At 36.9% G+C, this 21,035-nt stretch overlaps 1 protein-coding gene across 4 annotated transcripts in view; it reads left to right on the top strand.

Annotated features, from left to right (window-relative positions):
• Positions 1-21,035, top strand: part of KCNT2 (potassium sodium-activated channel subfamily T member 2) — a 428,512-nt gene that overhangs the window by 388,284 nt on the left and 19,193 nt on the right. For 3 of the 4 annotated variants that reach the window (XM_044943221.2, XM_025286125.3, XM_025286126.3), the window contains one exon: positions 8,849-9,149. In XM_044943221.2, coding sequence (XP_044799156.1) covers positions 8,849-9,149 — 301 coding nt within the window. The remainder of the gene's footprint in view (positions 1-8,848; positions 9,150-21,035) is intronic. The other variant, XR_006551227.2, reaches the window with a different exon arrangement.

The following is a 21,035-nucleotide window of genomic DNA, read 5'->3' as shown; positions in this document are numbered from 1 at the left end:
AAATGCAGATCTAAACTACAATGAGATATCACCTCGCAGCAGTCAGAATGGCCATCGTCCAAGTCTACAAACAATAAATGCTGGAGAGGGTGTGGAGAAAAGGGAATCCTGTTGCACTGTTGGTGGGAATGTAAATGGATACAGCCAGTATGGAAGACGGTATGGCAATTCCTTAAAAAACTAGAAATAAAACCACCATATGACCCAGAAATCCCACTCCTAGGCATAAATCCTGAGGAAACCAAAACTGAAAAAGACACATGTATCCCATTGTTCATTACAGCACTATTTACAATAGCTAGAACATGGAAGCAACCTAGATGTCCATCAACAGATGAGTGGATAAAGAAGTTGTGGTACATATACACAATGGAATATTACTCCATCATAAAAGGGATGCATGTCAGTCAATTCTGATGAGGTAGATGATAGGTAGAACCTATTATACAGAGTGAAGTGAGTCAGAAAGAGAAAGATAAATGTCATATTCTAATGCATATATACAGAATCTAGAAAAAATGGTACTGAAGAACTTATTTACAGGGCAACAATGGAGAAATAGACATAGAGAATAGAATTATGGACATGGGGAGAGAGGAGGAGAGGGTAAGATGTATGGAGAGAGTAGCATGGAAACTTACATTACCATATGTAAAATAGATAGCCAACGGGAATTTGCTGTATGGCTCAGGAAACTCAAACAGGGGCTCTGTATCAATCTAGAGGGGTGGGATGGGAGGGAGGTTCAAAAAGGAGGGGATATATGTATACCTTTGGCTGATTCATGTTGAGTGACAGAAAACAACAAAATTCTGTAAAACAATTATCCTTCAAGTAAAAAAAAGAGGAAGAGTCACACTGGCACACCTAGTAGCAAGAAGCTATTTAAATGCATCCAGTCTGCCTGATTTAATGACACAGCCCTGGCTTTCTGCTCACTTAGTGCTTTAAACTGCATGGACATCATTCTTTCACTTTGCCCTGCCACAAGAAATAAATTAAGCCTTTACTCACAGCTTCTTGGTGCATGACTGCTGAAGTTTATGAAATCAGAACTGAATATAAAATTATAAGGTTGATCTGAGTCATTCCAATTTTCATAAGGGAGTGATAATTTCTAAGCTTTAATATACTTGGATCAATAATACCATTTTATATAGATTATTTACATAAGAATGGAGCTTCTATGGTGGCTCAGAGGTTAAAGTGTCTGCCTGCAATGTGGGAGACCAGGGTTCAATCCCTGGGTAGGGAAGATTCCCCTGGAGAAGGAAATGGCAACCCACTCCAGCATTCTTGCCTGGGGAATCCCATGGACGGAGGAGCCTGGTGGGCTACAGTCCATGGGGTCGCAACGAGTCAGACATGACTGAGCGACTTCACTATGCATATCCATTGAGGCTTAACTTAGCTGCAGTGCCCTATGGATACTTCTCCTTATGACTCTGGGTATCAGCATCTTTGTTATTGCAGAGGTACAGGCGGCAGCAGCAGAAGCATTTTGTAGGGACCCAGAGAGCTGTTTTCAAGAGTGTGGATTTCAGCATGGCAACTACTCTTCTTCCACGCAAGTAACCACATAATCTACCTCTGTGGTACCCAGAGTATCAGCATTTTCCTCTAACACTCTTTGCAATGGAGTTTGATGCCTGCTGTAGACACACAACCAATGGTCACGGGATAAGGATTGTTCACTGAACTTAGTGCCAGTCATGCCCTTCACTGGAATCTAGACACGCAATTCAATATGAACACACAGAGAAGTCTGAGACCTGTGACACAGAGCCCCAGCTCCATCCTGGGATGCCAAAGATAGAAGCTTCTAATTTAAATTGGTGAAACCCAGACAGAAGCATGAGAGGACTGAACAAATACAACTTAAAACTGTGCAGCTCAAAGCGAACACCTGACAGTAGGCAGTGATACAACTCAGCAAGTGTGCTTATCAGCAGGTGGTACAACCAGTTATCAAATCAGACCCAAATAAAATGAGTCTTTGTATGGCCCCCATGGGCTGAATACCCTGTTTGCTGTGCCTGTTGCTGCAACTCCAAGTCCTTTATGACTCCCCAAACTGCAACTTTAAGTGCTTACTGAGCCCACATCGATAAATTCTGTCTGATCCAACTTAATCTTCCATTCTTATCCCAAACCCTTAATATCCATACATTCTCTTCAGACTTTGGTCTGTAAAAATTTAAAAACTGAAGTAGTTCTTTTGGAATGTAACTTCCTAAACATGGGATAAAAAGTAAAATGATGCTTTTTGCTGCCTAGTGTCTGCATATTTATGAATATGCTGCCTAGTGTCTGCATATTTATGAATCATTTTATGAGGCTCCTAGGAATATAACACAACCCACTGCAGTACTCTTACCTGGAAAATCCCACGGACGGAAGGGCCTGGTGGGCTGCAGTCTATGGGGCGCTAGGAGTCGGACACGACTGAGCGATTTCACTTTCAATTTTCACTTTCATGCATTGGAGAAGGAGATGGCAACCCACTCCAATGTTCTTGCCTGGAGAATCCCAGGGAGGGGGGAGCCTGGTGGGCTGCCATCTATGGGGTCGCACAGAGTCAGACGTGACTGAAGTGACTTAGCAGCAACCAAAATGAAGTCAAAATTATTTCTCAGTTTGCTTTTATGAAACAAGGAGAGCTATTTAGATTAATGACTTTAAAGCATTAATTTATAATATTTTAATAATCTATGATTAATTTAAATATCAATTAAATAGCATTTAGGCTAATAATAAAATTAATTAATTCATGTATTAAGGGAAGACATCTACCATGTAGTTAATAATTACATGATAATAGTAATCAAGATCCTAAACGGAGAAGAAAAAAGTAAGATTTTCTGGGCTTAAAGCACTAGGAGAGGCATCAGTTCAGTTCATTCACATAGTCGTAACCGACTGTTTGCGACCCCATGGACTGCAGCATGCCAGGCCTCCCTGTCCATCACCAGCTCTCGGAGTTCACTCAAACTCATGTCCATCGAGTGGTGATGCCATCCAGCCATCTCATCCTCTGTTGTCCCCTTCTCCTCCCACCTTCAATCTTTCACACCATCAGGGTTTTTTCCAAGGAGTCAGTTCTTCGCATCAGGTGGCCAAAGTATTGGAGTTTCAGCTTCAACATAGGTCCTTTCAATCAACACCCAGGACTGATCTCCTTTAGAATGGACTGGTTGGATCTCCTTGCAGTCCTAGGGACTCTGGAAAGTCTTATCCAACACCACAGTTCAAAAGCATCAATTCTTCAGTGCTCAGCTTTCTTTATAGTCCAACTCTCACATCCATGGAAATACCATAGCCTTGACTAGATGGACCTTTGTTGACAAAGGAATGTCTCCGCTTTTTAATATGCTGACTATGTTGGTCATAACTTTCCTTATAAGGAGTAAGTGTCTTTTAATTTCATGGCTGCAATCACCATCTGAAGTGATTTTGGAGCCCCCCAAAATAAAGTCTGTCACTGTTTCCATTGTTTCCCCATCTATTTCCCATGAAGTGATGGGACCAGATGCCATGATTTTAGTTTTCTGATGTGGAGCTTTAAGCCAACTTTTTCACTCTCCTCTTTCATTTTCATCAAGAGGATTTTTAGTTCTTCTTCACTTTCTGCCATAAGGGTGGTGTCATCTGCACATCTGAGGTTATTGGTATTTCTCCTGGCAATCTTGATTCCAGCTTGGGCTTCTTCCAGCCCAGCATTTCTCATGATGTACTCTGCATAGAAGTTAAATAAGCAGGGTGACAATATACAGCCTTGATGAACTCCTTTTCCTATTTGGAACCAGTCTGTTGTTCCATGTCCAGTTCTAACTGTTGCTTCCTGACCTGCATATAGGTTTCTCAAGGGGCAGGTCAGGTGGTCTGGTATTCCCATCTCTTGAAGAATTTTCCACAGTTTATTGTGATCCACACAGTCAAAGGCTTTGGCATAGTCAATAAAGCAGAAATACATGTTTTTCTGGAACTCTCTTGCTTTTTTGATGATCCAGCAGATGTTGGCAAGTTGATCTCTGGTTCCTTTGCCTTTTCTAAAACCAGCTTGAATGTCTGGAAGTTCATGGTTCACGTATTACTGAAGCCTGGCTTGGAGAATTTTGAGCATTACTTTACTAGCGTGTGAGATGAGTGCAATTGTGCGGTAGTTTGAGTATTCTTTGGCATTGTCCTTCTTTGGGATTGGAATGAAAACTGACCTTTTCCAGTCCTGTGGCCACTGCTGAGTTTTCCAAATTTGCTGGCATATTGAGTGCAGCACTTTCACAGCATCATCTTTCAGGATTTGAAATAGCTCAACTGGAATTCCATCACCTCCACTAGCTTTGTTCATAGTGATGCTTTCTAAGGCTCACTTGACTTCACATTCCAGGATGTCTGGCTCTAGGTGAGTGATCACACCATCGTGATTATCTTGGTTATGAAGATCTTTTTTATACAGTTCTTCTGTGTATTTTTGCCACCTCTTCTTAATATCTTCTGCTTCTGTTAGGTCCATACCATTTCTGTCCTTTATCGAGCCCATCTTTGCATGAAATGATCCCTTGGTATCTCTAATTTTCTTGAAGAGATCTCTAGTCTTTCCCATTCTGTTGTTTTCCCCTATTTCTCTGCATTGATCGCTGAGGAAGGCTTTCTTATCTCTTCTTGCTATTCTTTGGAATTCTGCATTTAGATGCTTATATCTTTCCTTTTCTCCTTTGCTTTTGCTTCTCTTCTTTTCACAACTATTTGTAAGGCCTCCGCAGACAGTCATTTTGCTTTTTTGCATTTCTTTTCCATGGGGATGATCTTGATCCCTGTCTCCTGTACAGTGTCAGGAACCTCCATTCCATAGTTCATCAAGCACTCTATCTATCAGATCTAGTCCCTTAAATCTATTTCTCACTTGTACTGTATAAATCTCAACACATATAAATTTGGTATACTTTTTATTATATTCTATTGGAAGGAGGAAAGAAAGCGATGTAAATTTCAAGCATAGAAATAACTATCTCTGTGTTGTGAATTTAGATTTCTTACATTTAGTCCCCAAATCCTTCTGATTTCGTTTTTCTTTGGTTAAACTGAAATATGAAAAGAGACGTTACTTTTATTGAAATAATGATAAAAATGCCTTGTGAGTCCTATGGGTTTTTATGTAAATCATGATATTCTTTCCTTTGGGGGAATTCAAAACAGTGGTGAATAGGGGACCCAGTATTATTTAGCTCATATATGCTTGATATAATTCCTGGTACACATTACTAAGAAAAGCATTCACAAAGATAAAAGGTGTTTTATCCTTTACTTGGAAAATAAGCTAATCTTCAACTTCTTCCCCAAAATATTTATTAACTTCTGGTTCTGTGACTTGACTTGTTAGTGCCATTATATGAGCATAATATCTTGAGTATTTGATCTGACAAAATTACTGTTTCCACATATTTATGGGAAATAAAACTATTACATGGAGTTATGACTAGAAAGAGTACTTCAGATAAATTTTAGATTCTGATTCACAAATCTGTGTAAGCCAAGTATCTAAATATGAGTGAATTAACATTTTCATTTTTGCTATAAAGTACACGTAAACTGAAACTACTGAACATAGAATGATATTCTTTGCTGATGGTAGATACTACCTGCAGTTTTATATATTTTACTTTCATAGAAGAGGATTTTCAGTATATTATCAACCAGGTAAGACTAGAGTAAGTTAAGACTTATAAAGGCATCCATTGTTGCAAAACCACGGTATTAGAATTTTTAATACTTCCAACCTAAGTGCTATAGCTAAAAGGAGGTTTCTATTTTGAATGAAATATTATGTTATTCCAATGGGATTAATGTATACATGTTAGTATATATAAAATAGATAATAATAACCAACAAGGGCCTTCTGTATAGCATAGAGAACTCTACTCAGTATCTTATAATAGCTATAAGGGGAAAGACTCTGAAAATTATATATAAATAATACATGTATAATTTGTTTAACCTTCCTAGCTTCATAAGAGACTATTTCTTTTGTAGATAGAATTATGCATATATATATAGCTAATACATATATATATAACTGAATCATTGTACTGTACACCTGAAACTAACACATTGTAAATCAATTATAGTCTTTAACTAAAAAAAATAATAAATCAGTCTTAAAAAGAGAAAAGTAGTCTAATTATGCAGCAATGAAGGTTTAACAAATCGTTTTCATACCACTCTCTACAGTACTGTTTTGAAACAAATATGAATGAATATTTGCATTTTTTATTGAATTTAAGTGTGAGACAATTTTGATTTCATAGCTTGCCACTAGGAATTGTGTGTAGGGCATTGGCTAAGCCTCCATAATTTATATTCACTTAAAGGATCTTATTGGATCTGCCTTCTGACCTTACTTAAATTGGTAATTTAAATTCTGTTACTTTGGAAGCCAGCAACACATGAATTTTGTAGCTCAAACTTCCATCCACACACGGCAAACACAGCGGGTTCGTGAACATGGCTCATGTGCCCAAGAAAATGCAGGAAGTTTCCTTTTGCATGTGCATGCTTTAGAAAATAGGGCTTTCTGGTTTGAATCATGGTTCATTTCATATGACTTCCTGGTATGAAAAGCAAAAATTCTGAAACAAGAAACTTTTGTTTATGTTAGTATTACAGAAAGAGTGTGGTAGGGTCCAGCTGCTCACCACTCAGAAGCGAATAAACAACCCAGATTGGTGGTAAGGAAAGTTTCAGTTCAGTTCAGTCGCTCAGTCATGTCCGACTCTTTGCGACCCCATGAATCACAGCACGCCAGGCCTCCCTGTCCACCACCAAGTCCCGGAGTTCACTCAGACTCACGTCCATAGAGTCAGTGATGCCATCCAGCCATCTCATCCTCTGGCGTCCCCTTCTCCACCTGCCCCCAGTCCCTCCCAGCATCAGAGTCTTTTCCAATGAGTCAACTCTTCACATGAGGTGGCCAAAGTACTGGAGTTTCAGCTTTAGCATCATTCCTTCCAAAGAAATGCCAAGGCTGATCTCCTTCAGAATGCACTGGTTGGATCTCCTTGCAGTCCAAGGGACTCTCAAGAGTCTTCTCCAACACCACAGTTCAAAAGCATCAATTCTTCGGTGCTCAGCTTTTTTCACAGTCCAACTCTCACATCCATACATGACCACTGGAAAAACCATAGCCTTGACAAGATGGACCTTTGTTGGCAAAGTAATGTCTCTGCTTTTGAATATGCTATCTAGGTTGGTCATAACTTTCCTTCCAAGGAGTAAGCGTCTTTTAATTTCATGGCTGCAGTCACCATCTGCAGTGATTTTGGAGCCCCAAAAAATGAAGTCTGACACTGTTTCCACTGTTTCCCCATCTATTTCCCATGAAGTGATAGGACCAGATGCCATGATCTTCGTTTTCTGAATGTTGAGCTTTAAGCCAACTTTTTCACTCTGTTTGCTTTATTTCAAATGCCAGCAACTGGGAAGAGGAGGGTGGTGGACGTCTGTCCAAAGGCCAGCTTACCCTCTCCCCCTTACACTGGCAACCAGTGGGGATAGAGACTTTATACACAGAAGGAGGGGTGACATGCAGAAACAGCACAGTCAGCTCTAATAGTCATCTTCAAATTGATCAGCATCATCTTTATTGTTTTAGATACAGTTAATCTTCAGTTCCAGTGGCCATTTGTTCCCATTTCTCTGAGGCCAATTCTTGGAATTGTGGCACTCATATCCTGTTTGCAGTCTGGTCGTCATATAGTAATTTCTTCACCTGGTGTTTTAGTATATATAAAACAGCTAAATGATAAGGCTCAGAATATTATGTGCAACCCTTGAAAAAGAACTAAAGGTCCTTGACTATGCTTAATGACTACATTATTATTATTTAGTTTCCTTTGACTATTTTCCTTTGTTTCTGCATTTCTCACTTCTCTGATTAAACTTAGTGACTAAAGTTTCCACAGACACAAGGCAGGCAGAGATCATGGTGAGGGGGTAAGGACCATAAGGTCTTGCTCCATTTCAGTAAGTGCCTATAATCAAAGGAAAGCATCTCACTTTAAAATCAGATTTAGTAGTAAAAGAGTAGATCAAATGGACTTTAGGAATTTTCATTGTTTTTCCTTCTTATGAAGAGTAGCCTAATGTAAGTTTTATTTGTGATTCTAGAATATATTTGTGAAATATTAATATTTATAGCATACTTTCACTTAGAACACTGAAAACAGTTCCTGAAGTGTATCATAATATTTTATCAAAACTATTTATGTGGTAAATAACTAATGCATAAATTAAATAAAATATGCTTTTTGTTTTCCTAGGGATCATATAAGCAAATAAAAAATTCACATTTTATAAAGTTCATGCCAATGCCCTCTTTAGAAAGAGCAATAATTTAAAACCTCAAAAATATTATTAACTCCAAAATTAAACAAACTTTCATAATTTTTCTAAATTTCATGTGGAGTACTATGAGTAAATTGAGGAAAGTCCATTACTTTGTCTTCATTTGAATAACTCTATAAAATATCTAGCTCTTTTTGTTTTGGTTTCAAACCACTCTATGCCAGTTGTTTGGTAACTCTGATACATAAAATGTTAAATTGTTTTTATAAAGAAACTTATACTGGAGTATGCAAGGATATTTTATCTGGTTCACGTAAGTTCAAAAAACATATTTTCTAGTACTTTTAGTAACATAAAATTAGTGTCAATAATGATGATCTTGTCCTTTCTGTAAAAACTCTCATGAGATATATAATTATATCAAGATTTAGAAAAAAAAAAATATGACTAGAACTCTAGGCTTCCTGATTCTTAAGATATCTAATTACCATATGCACTTCTTTTAAAGTCTCAGATATCCATCAGTGTAGAAGAGTGGGAAGACACCAAAGATGCTAAAGAACAAGGTCACCACCGAAGTAACCACCGCAACTCGACATCCAGCGACCAATCGGATCACCCGCTGCTGAGGAGGAAGAGCATGCAATGGGCCCGAAGGCTGAGCAGGAAAGGTCCCAAACATTCCGGTAGAACCGCGGAGAAAATGACCCAGCAGCGCCTGAACCTCTACAGGAGGTCAGAAAGACAAGAGCTTGCTGAACTTGTGAAAAATAGAATGAAACACTTGGGTCTTTCTACAGTGGGATATGGTATGCTCTTTACAAGTATCGCATGATGTGGGCTTGTGATTTCTTTCCGTTAGTTGGAACAGAGTCGGCTCTAATTTAGTAATTTAAGAATCGCCTTTATGTTTCACAGGTCAGTTAAAAGAGACTAGTGACAGGTCTAACCTCCTAGAGACAATTATGAACATGATATTAAAAAGAGAGGATTGAAAATTTTAAATATATGCTCAGGTCTCTAGGCACCTTGTTGAACCCATTACAAGAATTACTTTAATTTTAATTTTCACAAAAACGCTCCCATTTTAGAGATAGGGAAACTAAATAACTTGTTAATTAGCTTGTTAGTAGCCTGACTGAGACTTATATCCAGTGCTGTCTGTCTCCAAAGCCTGTTTTACACACACACACACACACACACACGCACACACACACACAAACTGCATCTCATTTTAGAAGCCTGGAATAAAATAAATGTGTGGCATTGCTAAGTAACTAAATGGATAAGCTACAAATGAATGAAAATGTCTCTATAAAATGTGTTTATAGTTAGTTGTGATCCAGAAACAGAGTCTTCAAAAGCTTTAATCTGAAGCTCAGATAGTGCTGGATGTCTTACAGGTTAAGTCTCAATGATTGTTCTGCTCTTACATTGATACACAATTGTAATATAGATATGTTGCATATTTGTTTAGTTGCTCAGTCATGACCGACTCTTTTGCAACTACATGGATTGTAGCCTGCCAGTCTCCTCTGTCCATATGATTTCTGTGGACAAGAGTACTGGAGTGGGTTGCCATTTCCTATTCCAGGGTATCTTCTCAACCCAGGATCAAACCCACATCTCCTGCATTGGCAGACAGATTCTTTACCACTGAGCCACCAGGGAAGTCCCAAGCTCTATATTAGACACCTCTAATAACATAAAGATTATGAAAAGAGGATTTAGAATCTCAGGGACCTCTGAACTTCTCCACTTATTCTTAATTCACAATAATTTATCCATTTAACAGATTTTATTAGGTTGCCTTCTGAGTTCCAGGCACTGGGAATAAAACAATGACCTATTCAGACAAGACCTCTGCATTTATGGAATTTATATTCTAGTGTCAGCCAGTAGATTTGTTGTATTATTTAATTTCTCAAGGCTATTTTATTATTTGTGAAAATGAAATAATAATCCTTTTGTCCTAAAGGACAAATGGGATAATGAATAATAATATGCTTAGCCCAGAACTGGCATTCAGCTCATCCACCCATCTACTGTATGTCTAAGAACAGCATGTCTATCTGTGTTTTATATATAAAAATGTTTTTTTTTTTTTTTTTTACCCACTTCAGCAAACAAACTGTTTGCATCTTTGGGAGCGATGTCTTCACTGAGAATACATGCTGTGAAACAATTATTGTTTTGCATGTTTGCTTTTTTTTTTTTTTTTTTTTTGAGGGAAAGGAAATGTCTTACTTATCCTTTAAACTTTGTATTGCCAATCAATTTACACATTTTCTGACACATAGAAATCCAGTAACTGCATGTTGATTGCATGCACAACCAGAGTGCTTACAGATGAGAAAACAGGGTCTCAGATATAAACTATTTCCTTGGGTCACCCAACCCTAGTGTACACTGGAGTCAGTGCTTTAACTTGTGACTTTTGATTCCATATTTTTTTGTGTCTCTGGTGGACCACTTATTTTTCCTACATTACTGTCAGTATTTTCTAGCACTTTACAGATTTGAAATGTTTTTACGTGCTTTGTAATAATGCATGATGACTGATTTAACCATTAGTCTTAACCTACTATGTCCTGAGTAGGTCTGGCCTGATTAAAGAGCATGAGCAGATTTCTTTTGATATATTAGATATGAGACAGAAAGGACAGGAAAAGGGAAAGTCACAGGATGACTTTTGAGGGCTCTAGCTTGAGCAAGTAGTTCATCATTGTGACATTCACTGAGCTTAGAAGAAGAATACTTGAGGTGAAGATAATAAATTTAATTTGAGTGCCTGGAAGACTTCATATGGATAATTATCCATAAGAAACAAGACTTCTGCTGAATGGTGTTCAAGAAAAAGAAATGAGATGTGTTTATAGACTTTGACATCATCAGCCTATAGATTTTAAGTAAGGTGAGAGATGGCTTCCCCCATGGCTCAGAGGTAAAGAATCAGCCTGCAATGCAGGAGACATGGGTTCAATGGTTGGATCAGAAAGATCTCCTGGAGGAGGGCATGACAACCCACTCCAGTATTCTTGCCTGGAGAATCCCATGGACAGAGGAGCCTAGAGGGCTACAGTCCATAAGGTTGCAAAGTTAGGCACAACTGAAGCAACTTAGCATGTGTGCACACAAGGTGTAGAAGTTGATGGAATAACCCCAGGTGAACGACTACAGGAGAACTCTAGAAAATACTCACATTTCTGGAATTATGAGGGAGGAAGTATTTAAAAAAAAAAAGAAAAACAAGAGGCTGAAGTGTCTAGAACTGAGTTACCCAAAATATGTAGCATAGTACAATATTGGAGAAGGCAGTGGCACCCCACTCCAGTACTCTTGCCTGGAAAATCCCATGGATGGAGGAGCCTGGTGGGCCGCAGTCCATGGGGTTGCTGAGAGTCGGACACGACTGAGCAACTTCACTTTCACTTTTCACTTTCATGCATTGGAGAAGGAAATGGCAACCCACTTCAGTGTTTTCCCTGGAGAATCCCAGAGACAGGGGGAGCCTGGTGGGCTGCCGTCTATGTGGTCACACAGAGTCGGACAAGGCTGAAGCGACTTAGCAGCAGTATGATATTATGCTATTGATTGGTTATGTGATTTATCATTGCATTGATCTTTTATATCTTTTGAAGGCAGGTGAGGCCTTGTGTAGTCAGAGGCTGGTCACTTCCAGTCATGAGAAATTTTGCCTTCTACCCCAATGTGATAGAAAATTGTATTTCCTATCTGCTTTATGATATAAAAACTGTTGAAATTTTGGAGTAGAGAAGAAATCATTAATAATGCAGAAAGTACAGTGATATGTCATTGCTGACCTTGATTATGTGTCAGTTAGATAGCATGTGTGAGAGGCAGATCCGAGTAGCTTGATTAATAAATTAAGACTTGAATATAGTGGATTTCATATATTAGGGACCCCAAGGTAATAGAATTTTAATCTTCTGTCTATTGCTCCAAAATCTATTGCTTCCTTTGCTAAAGTATCATGGTACAAGATGCAGGTTGAAATGTCAGTCATTTTGTCCACATTCCATCCAGGAGGAAGGAGGGTGAGGCCAGAGAAGAAAGGATTATCTCCTCAGTTAAAAAACAGCACCAAGTAGCTGCATACACCATTTCCATTATGTTCCACTGGCAAGCTGTATGCTTTGTTTTCAATGGCCTAGATCTAATATTACAGAAGACAAGACAAATGGCTATTGAGAAACAATTAGCAGTCTCTGCCAGAATGGTTATGTTTTTTACGAAATTTTATTCTGAAGGAGAGGTGGGAAATATGGAAGTAGCTGGATGAGGAAGTGGACAGGGAAGAGGCATTGTTTTATTTTTTAAGAGCAAAGAGGTATGAGCATGTTTAAATAATAAGATTAAGCTACCAGTGGAGAAGTTGAAAGAAAACACAGTAAAAAGAATGCAGTTGGAGCCCTTGCTTAGATACTTGGAAGTGAAGAAAAGATGAGTGTTTTAACATGCACAAACTTGTAGGTGTTTGTCAGGAAGTTGAGTAATATTTTACATGATAGTAAGAGGTAAAATCCTTTGCTGAGAATGATGGCAAGAGTAAAAGGGTGAGTGTTTTAAAAATAAACCAGAATGTTAGAAGTTTCAGGGGAAAGGGTATCCTTTCTGTGCAAGGCTGAACTTCTTGTCTTATTCTTCATTTCTTAAATTTATAATATAGAAAATTTCAGGCATGAATAAATGTAATAAGATTAGTATGTTAAACCTTGCTATTGTTTAGCTACTAAGTCATGTCCTACCCTTTTGTGACCCCATGGACTGTAGCCCACCAGGCCCCTCTGTCTATGGCATTTTCCAGGTAAGAAACTGGAGTTTGTAGTCATTTCCTTCTCCAGGGCTCTTCCCAACCCAGCGATTAAGCCGGTGTCTCCTGCATTGCAGGTGGATTCCTTACCACTGAGCCACCAAGGAAGCCCTAAGGAACCTGCATATACTCATTTTTCAACATCAGTAATTATCAGGTCAATTATTATCAGATATTGTTCCATGTATGTGCCCGGTAATTACCTTCACATCTCATATTAATTTCAGATAAATTTCAGATCCATATATTTCAATAAATACGTCTATCGTTTAAGTGCTAAATTAAAAAAAAAACACGTACCATTTTCACACTTCAAAACAATATATCATCAAGTATTCACTTAGTGTTAAAATTTCCAGTGATCTCACAAATGTCATGATTTTTTTATACTTTTTATCTAAATCGGGATCAATTAAGGTCCATTCATGGAGATGGGTGACAAGTTTGTTAAGTCACTTTTAAGTTTCCCCCATCTTGTATTTTTCTAACTCAGTCTATTTCTTGAAGAAACTCACTCTGTGGTTTCCTAGACTCTGAATCTCCAGGCTTAATTGGTCCATTCTATCCCCTGCCTTTTCTTTTTTTAACTATTTTTTGTTACGATTATGAATTCCTAGATATAAATGTATTTTATGTTTTTATATGCATGTTATTAATTATTCATCATATACTAAATTTGACCAGTGGAAGCCTCTTCAGATAGCTTCCTGAGTCCTTTTGTCATGATGTCAACCATATTTCATAGACTTGCCTTGCTCTCTGTAGGACTAAATGCTCCCCACCTAAATTAAGTCATCTCTCCCGGATCACTCAAAATGCTAATCAAATTTTAGAGATATTCATTTTGCTGCGTTTGTCACTTTTTCTAAGTTTGTTGGGAGGGCTAAAAGATTAGGCAGAAGATAGATATGTAGACAGATAAACAATTTCACCAGTTCATCAAGAAATTTACAATTAAAATGCAGGCTACTGGGTTTTTATTTAACTTTTTCTATCCTGTAGCTGTACTTTCTGCTATGCCAATATTAATGCTCATCAGCAACAATAGAAATTATGGAATTATAAAATTTATATTGCTTTTTCACAGTTTACATAAAACAGTCTCAGAATAATAATACAGTGCTGCTCTTAACACTATAATTGCCAAAGCACGAATTTTTAATGTACTCCTTATAGACTAACCCAAAGGAATGTTTATTAAAATAATTCCAAGTCTTGGAAAAGTTCTTGCTGTAGTTATACCATCAGTTGGATATCAAGTTAGACTCATTTCTGTTTTCAAGGTTTAAGAATTTCTTTTCCTAAAATTTGACTTTGTTTTTTTTTTTTTAGTGATATAAACTTTGTGCACAATTCAAAGCCAAATATTTCATACAAGTTATCACAATGGCACCCCACTCCAGTACTTTTGCCTAGAAAATCCCATGGATGGAGGAGCCTGGTAGGCTGCAGTCCATGGGGTTGCAAAGAGTCGGACACGACTGATCAACTTCACTTTCACTTTTCAGTTTAATGCATTGGAGAAGGAAATGGCAACCCACTCCAGTGTTCTTGCCTGGAGAATCCCAGGAACGGGGAAGCCTGGTGGGCTGCCGTCTATGGGGTCGCACAGAGTCGGACACAACTGAAGCGACTTAGCAGCAGTAGCAGCAGCAGCATACTCAAAACAATTTAACATCACTCCCCATCACTTTTACACAGTCTCCTTCTTTCCTCATGAGTTACTTTTTTTAACTTTATGGTATATTCTTCCATGTATAAATATAAACTTTAAAATGTAGTTAGCAGCATGATATGTTCTTTTTTCTTTTTCTCCCATTGCCTCTTCCACTTAATGGTATATCCTGGAGATCACTGATTTAGTAGAATATAGAAATAGTTTTTATTTCTTTTTGCAGCTGTCTAGTGCTTCATTGTATAGAGGTATAATAGTCTGTTAAACAAGTCCTTCATGTCTTTTCAAATTGCGAAGTCTTGCAATAAATAGGCATATGCTAAGCTGCTAAGTCGTTTCAGTCGTGTCCGACTCTATGCGACCCCATAGATGGAAGCCCACCAGGCTCCCCCATCCCTGGGATTCTCCAGGCAAGAGTACTGGAGTGGGTTGCCATTTCCTTCTCCAATGCGTGAAAGTGAAAAGTGAAAGGGAAGTCGCTCAGTCGTGTTCGACTCTTAGCGACCCCGTGGACTTCAGCCTACCAGGCTCCGCCGTCCACAGGATTTTCCAGGCAAGAATACTGGAGTGGGGTGCCATTGCCTTCTCCAAAATAGGCATATGCATATGTCTTTTTGTATTTTTTCCTAGTGTACCTTTGGGATGGATATCTAAAAGTGAGATTATTGGATTAGAGATTAAATGTATATAATTTTGCTATTAGAAAATTTTTCATCCTTAAATGTGTATGATTTTGCATTTCTATCAGCAATGTATGAAAGACTATTTTCCCAAAATCTTGCCAGCAGAAAGTCATTAGACTCTTAATGTGTTTTGCCATTCTAATTAAGTGGTGTCTCAGTGTGCCTTCTTATTATAATGAGGTATAGCATCTTTTCATGTGATTAAGAGTCATTTTCAGTGAATTTTTTTCATTTCTAGCCAATTTTATAGATTTATTTCTGTTTTTAATAATTTAGAGGGGGCTTTCCATGTTGCACAGTGGTTAAAGAATCAACCTGCCAACGCAGGAGACACAAGAGATGCAGGTTCCATCGCTGGATCAGGGAGATCCCCTGGAATAGGAGATAGCAACCCACTCCAGTTTCTTACCTGGGAAACCCCATGGAGAGAGTAACCTGGTGGGCCACAATCCATGGTGTCACGAAGTGTAGGACAGCATTGAGCAACTGAGCATTCACACACACACACACATTGGGTAAATTAGAACTGTGGCTAATAATTGCAGATATTTCTTTCTCAGACTAGTTTTTTCCTATACTCCTGTTATTTAATATTTTAATCTAAGTTTTAAATTGTTTAAATTATTATTGATCTATTTTGAGTAGATCAAAAGAAACTTTCTTCCAATTTAGAGGCGGATTCTTTCACATTTTTCATTACTTATTTGGTTTCACCTTTTGCATTCAAATATATGATCTATTTGGAACTTATCCTGGTATATTTGGTAGGCAAGGGAACACATTTTTGTATTTTCTAAGATAATTTTCTACATTGAGTTATATAATGTGCTGTGTTGTGCTTAGTCGCTCAGTTGTGCCCAACTCTTTGTGACCCCATGGGCTGTAGCCCACCAGGCTCCTCTGTCCATGGGGATTCTCCAGGCAAGAATACTGGAGTGGGTTGTCATGCCCTCCTCCAGGGGGTCTTCCTGATCCAGAGATCGAACCCAGATCTCCCAAATTCCTGGTGAATTCTTTACCATCTGAGCCACCAAGGAAGCCTTTAGTTATGTGATAGCATTTACTAAAATGCACACCCCATTCCATTGATTTTTAGATCCTGCTTTTAGCAGATCTCAAATTCATACATGTTATTGTGTCTATTTCTAGACTTTCTATTGTGTTACAGTGGTCTGTCTGCCTGTTATGACAAAAATCACCCACTGTTTTAATTGCAGTCTTTATAGTGTATTTTCATATCTGGTAGGGCTAGGGACATTTCACTCTCCTTTGTCAGTATTTGCCTAACTATATTTAGATATTTCTTCTTCTGAATTAATTTTATAATTAACTTGTTTGTTTCAGATGAAAAGAAAGGATTATTTCCTTCTACTTTTAGTCCTTCTTCCTAGTTCTTTCAAATCCAAATTCTATTATCTAAACCCCCTCTCCTAATATGTCATATTTCTCCCTTTCTTTTCTCTTAGTTCCTCTTCTAAGGAAATCAGGCCTCTTCCCTTAATTCTAAAACAAACACACGTCCACATACGTGTGCACACACACTCCTTACTCCTCAATTTGTCTCTTGTGTTTTCTTTTATCTACTAATTATATTCCATGTCTTTGCATCATCACCTCATGTTTGCTCTCAGTTCACTTCTTCTCTACCCCTTTGCTGAGACACTACCAGATAGAAAAGATTCTTACTTTCCTTCATCTGTCTTCAGCAGTATCCTTTCCCAGATCTTCTTTCTCTTTCTGAAAAATTACCAAACTTGCAGAACAATGCTGCTTTATAAACGATACATTAGAAATGTTATTTTTATACTGTTTAAAGAAAAACTTAATTATATCTCAAATAATAGAAAATCATAAACACTGAAAAATGCTTAAAATCTAAAAAGTCACTAAATTGTTAACTTTTGACAAGTAACGTTGCTTCCTGAAGGCACAGATTATCTCTTACTTATTTTTTTATCGTGTTCAATTCCAAAAGAAAGGTAATTCTTTAAGAGGATAAATTGTTAATATTTCCTGATATAGCCTGTCTCTACAGGTTAGGTTGAAATAATGTAAATGCTTATGCATGTTGTTGTCTAAGATCAACATATACCTATTCTCCAAAGTACATTAGTTAGATTACAGGTATATAATCTCTCACTTGTACTTTTAAAATCCAAAATTCCTGGATACTGAATTTTTAAGTAGGTTCGACACCAAAACTTGTTTAAACACATAAGTTGATCCAAACTGCTTGAAACTATTTGGATCTTTGATCAAATTTATTGTGAATATTCATACATTTGCTGCAGAAATATGAACCCTGCTGCTTCAGACCCAACTGAGAATATTACATGAAATACATTCTGTGCCCTAAATCTAAAATATTTACTAGTGGAGCACATCTGGCCTCAAGGGGTTTGGGAGACAGAATGAGAACCTGCATATCTTGAGAAATTAACTAATGTGATGACCTACAAATTCTGCTTGTCTTTCATTGATTTTTTTTTTGGAAAATATCTTCAATATAATTTTAAAAACTTACCTCAAATTTCATGGTATTGTGTATACTAACTGGCCATGTGTCCTTGGATAAGTCACTGTCTCCCTGAACATCATGTTTTTTTTAACCAACAAATAAGGTAATCAGGTTTTCCCAAAGAGATGTGATATAAAATAATACAATGCAAAGGACAAAAGATTCTTCAATCTATAAGCTGTACTGTAGATATACATATATAATCATTATTTTGTGTTAATAACTGGCATCATTCTTCAACAATATATTTGGCTCTGATACTCACTAAAATTATTCTTAATAACTATTGAAATATTCTTAACTATTAAAATGACACACACTAAATATTTGATATTTATATAGTTTGTATATAGTTATATATTACATATATATAATTATATAGTTTATATATTATATAAATGTATTTGCCATTATAAATTGGCAAGTAAGTGTCCCTGGTATGACCAGTGCTGCAGGTTCTGATTTTGACATGGATCCCTTTGTTTCATACTGTTAGTAAACAAAGGAACGTCAATGGGGGAAAAAAGAAATTCTTTTAAGTGACAGAGGTAACTACTAGTTAGACGTGGCTTTCATTACATCCATCAGGAAGCCTTAGTTTCTATGTTAAATAAGTTTATAATTTGCCTGAAATAATTAACAGATTAAGCAAGAGCTGGTTTTTATAGTTAACATGGTGACTTTAATTCTTAGTCATTCTCTTCTTTATGGGATAGAAACAGGCAAAATCAATAAGAAAGAATTGTTACTCCCACCCAAACCTAAGATATGTATTGTGATGGTGGTAGCAGTAATAGTAATAATAATATCCTCAACTTCTATTTTCAGACTCTTTTATAAATCATTGATCATTTTCATGTGTTTTCATTAAAAATTCCCCCAAATTCTAGTCAATAGGTCAAGTACATTTTCTAGTAAAAGGTTATAAATTTGTCCTGAAACATATTACCAAAAAGGGAAAGGCACCAAAGTTAGACATTTTTCTGAAATATTTTACAACATTTAGCACATGGGAGGAATAATATAAATATCTGAAGTGAAGTGAAGTGAAGTTGCTCAGTCATGTCTGACTCTTTGTGAAGTCATGGACAGTAGCCTACCGGGCTCTGCCGTCCCTGGGATTTTCCAGGCAAGAATACTGGAGTGGGCTGCCATTTCCTTCTCCAGGGGATCTTCCCAACCCAGGGATCGAACCCGGGTCTCCTCCATTGCAGACAGACGCTTTACTGTCTGAGCCACCAGGAAAGCCAATATAAGTATCTGAGATCACTATAATGATGTCAGTAATAATTTATTATTTCAAAAGAAACTGACAGATACTGAATTTTTACTGTTTTGTGAAATATATAATTTACCATTTCCCAGTATGAGTAAAATATATTGATATGTACAATCATTATACTGCCAGTATAGATTTCCAGAAAAGGATGATTTTATGTTATTCTGTATTTCCAGAACTGACCCATTCTCACAAGGAGGCAGACACAGGAGGATAAAACCAGGGGTTTTATGTTAATCTCATTCTGTATATGGAATGTTAATAGAAAGAAACAAACTCAGCAGTTTCCTTAATAGATAAAGTAATGAAGCTTTCAAAAGAGGTAACTGCTGAGCTGATAATGATTTATGGTAAACGCAATTATTTCTGCAATGAATTTTCTATACCTCCGTAAAGTAAAACTGTAAAGTTTTGTTGCATGGAGTTGTATCATAACCTTCCCAGAACATTAATTTCTCAATGATGTCGATATTTTAACATAATTTAACTCCACGGTTAACTTAATTGCACTTAATAATACACGCATTTTATCCTTACACCTGGAAATCAAATATTGTGCTTTGGCATATGTCTAAGAAAAATGTGGACATTTGAATAAAATAAAATATTTTTGTCATTGAGAAAAAATTTAATTAGTTGAATGAACATTTTACTTTCAACAGTTTATGATTTCAGCATTTTATTATGAATTTGTATAAATAGTCAATGAGAGCAAAAATGAGCTTTCTAAATGCATTGAAACAACAAGAAGAAGTTTCCAATTATGATGATTGTTTATAGCCTCAATTTAAACAACTAGAAAAAAATAAACCAATAGTGTACAGGTGTTGGAAAAAATCAGCATATAATTTTGTTACCCGAGAAAAGGTTAACAAATGATTTAGGCCTTTTACAGTCTGGAAGTCATGTAAATGGACCCCAAACAAGAAAATATGACCAGTACCAGTAGAAAAAATATCAGTCAACAGAAACAGATTCATAAAATATGAATGTTGAGGTAGTTATTATAATACGATATGATCTATATGTTCAACATGGTAGAGAAAAACAGAATAATAAGGAGAAAAATTGAAGACATGAAGCTCATATAGGTTATAATTTGTAATACTTTACTTTTCCATATTTTACTTGGAAAAATATATATTTTCCAAGTAAAATGTATATTGAATGGGACTTACATAAAAATAGCTACTGCAGAATAAAAACATCAATGAACATAAAGTTATAGCAATAGACTATCCAAAATGCAGAATAGAGAAGAAAAGAAAAAGTATAAGCCTTGAAAAAGTGGTGCTACCTGCATGTGGTATAATATGGAGTAATTTCATAATTGGAGTAACAGGAGGAAGAGAATGGATATTTGAAGAACTAATGATCAACATTTTTTGTCCAAATTTGGTGGGAACTCTATTCAAGATCTCAGAAGCTCAGTGAAGCTCAAACAATATAAATATAACAAATAAAATAATGCCAAGACACAATATAAAAAAATTGCTGGAAGTCAATGATAAAATACCTCAGAAAGAGCAGAAGGAAAAAAGACATTTCATAAGGAAGAGACAAACCTAAGGACAGTAGAGACCTTCATGTCAGAAAAACTTCTCAAACCAAATCACAACTGAGAAACTTGTTTCTAGTACTGAAAAAAATAGTCTACCTAACACAAGCTGGAATCAAGATTTCTGGGAGAAATATGAATCACCTCA

The sequence above is a fragment of the Bubalus bubalis genome, chromosome 5, assembly GCF_019923935.1.
Source record: "Bubalus bubalis isolate 160015118507 breed Murrah chromosome 5, NDDB_SH_1, whole genome shotgun sequence".
Classification (NCBI taxonomy): Eukaryota; Metazoa; Chordata; class Mammalia; order Artiodactyla; family Bovidae; genus Bubalus; species Bubalus bubalis.
The sequence above is the reverse complement of the archived record's forward strand: the minus strand, read 5'-3'. Positions and strand labels throughout refer to the sequence as shown.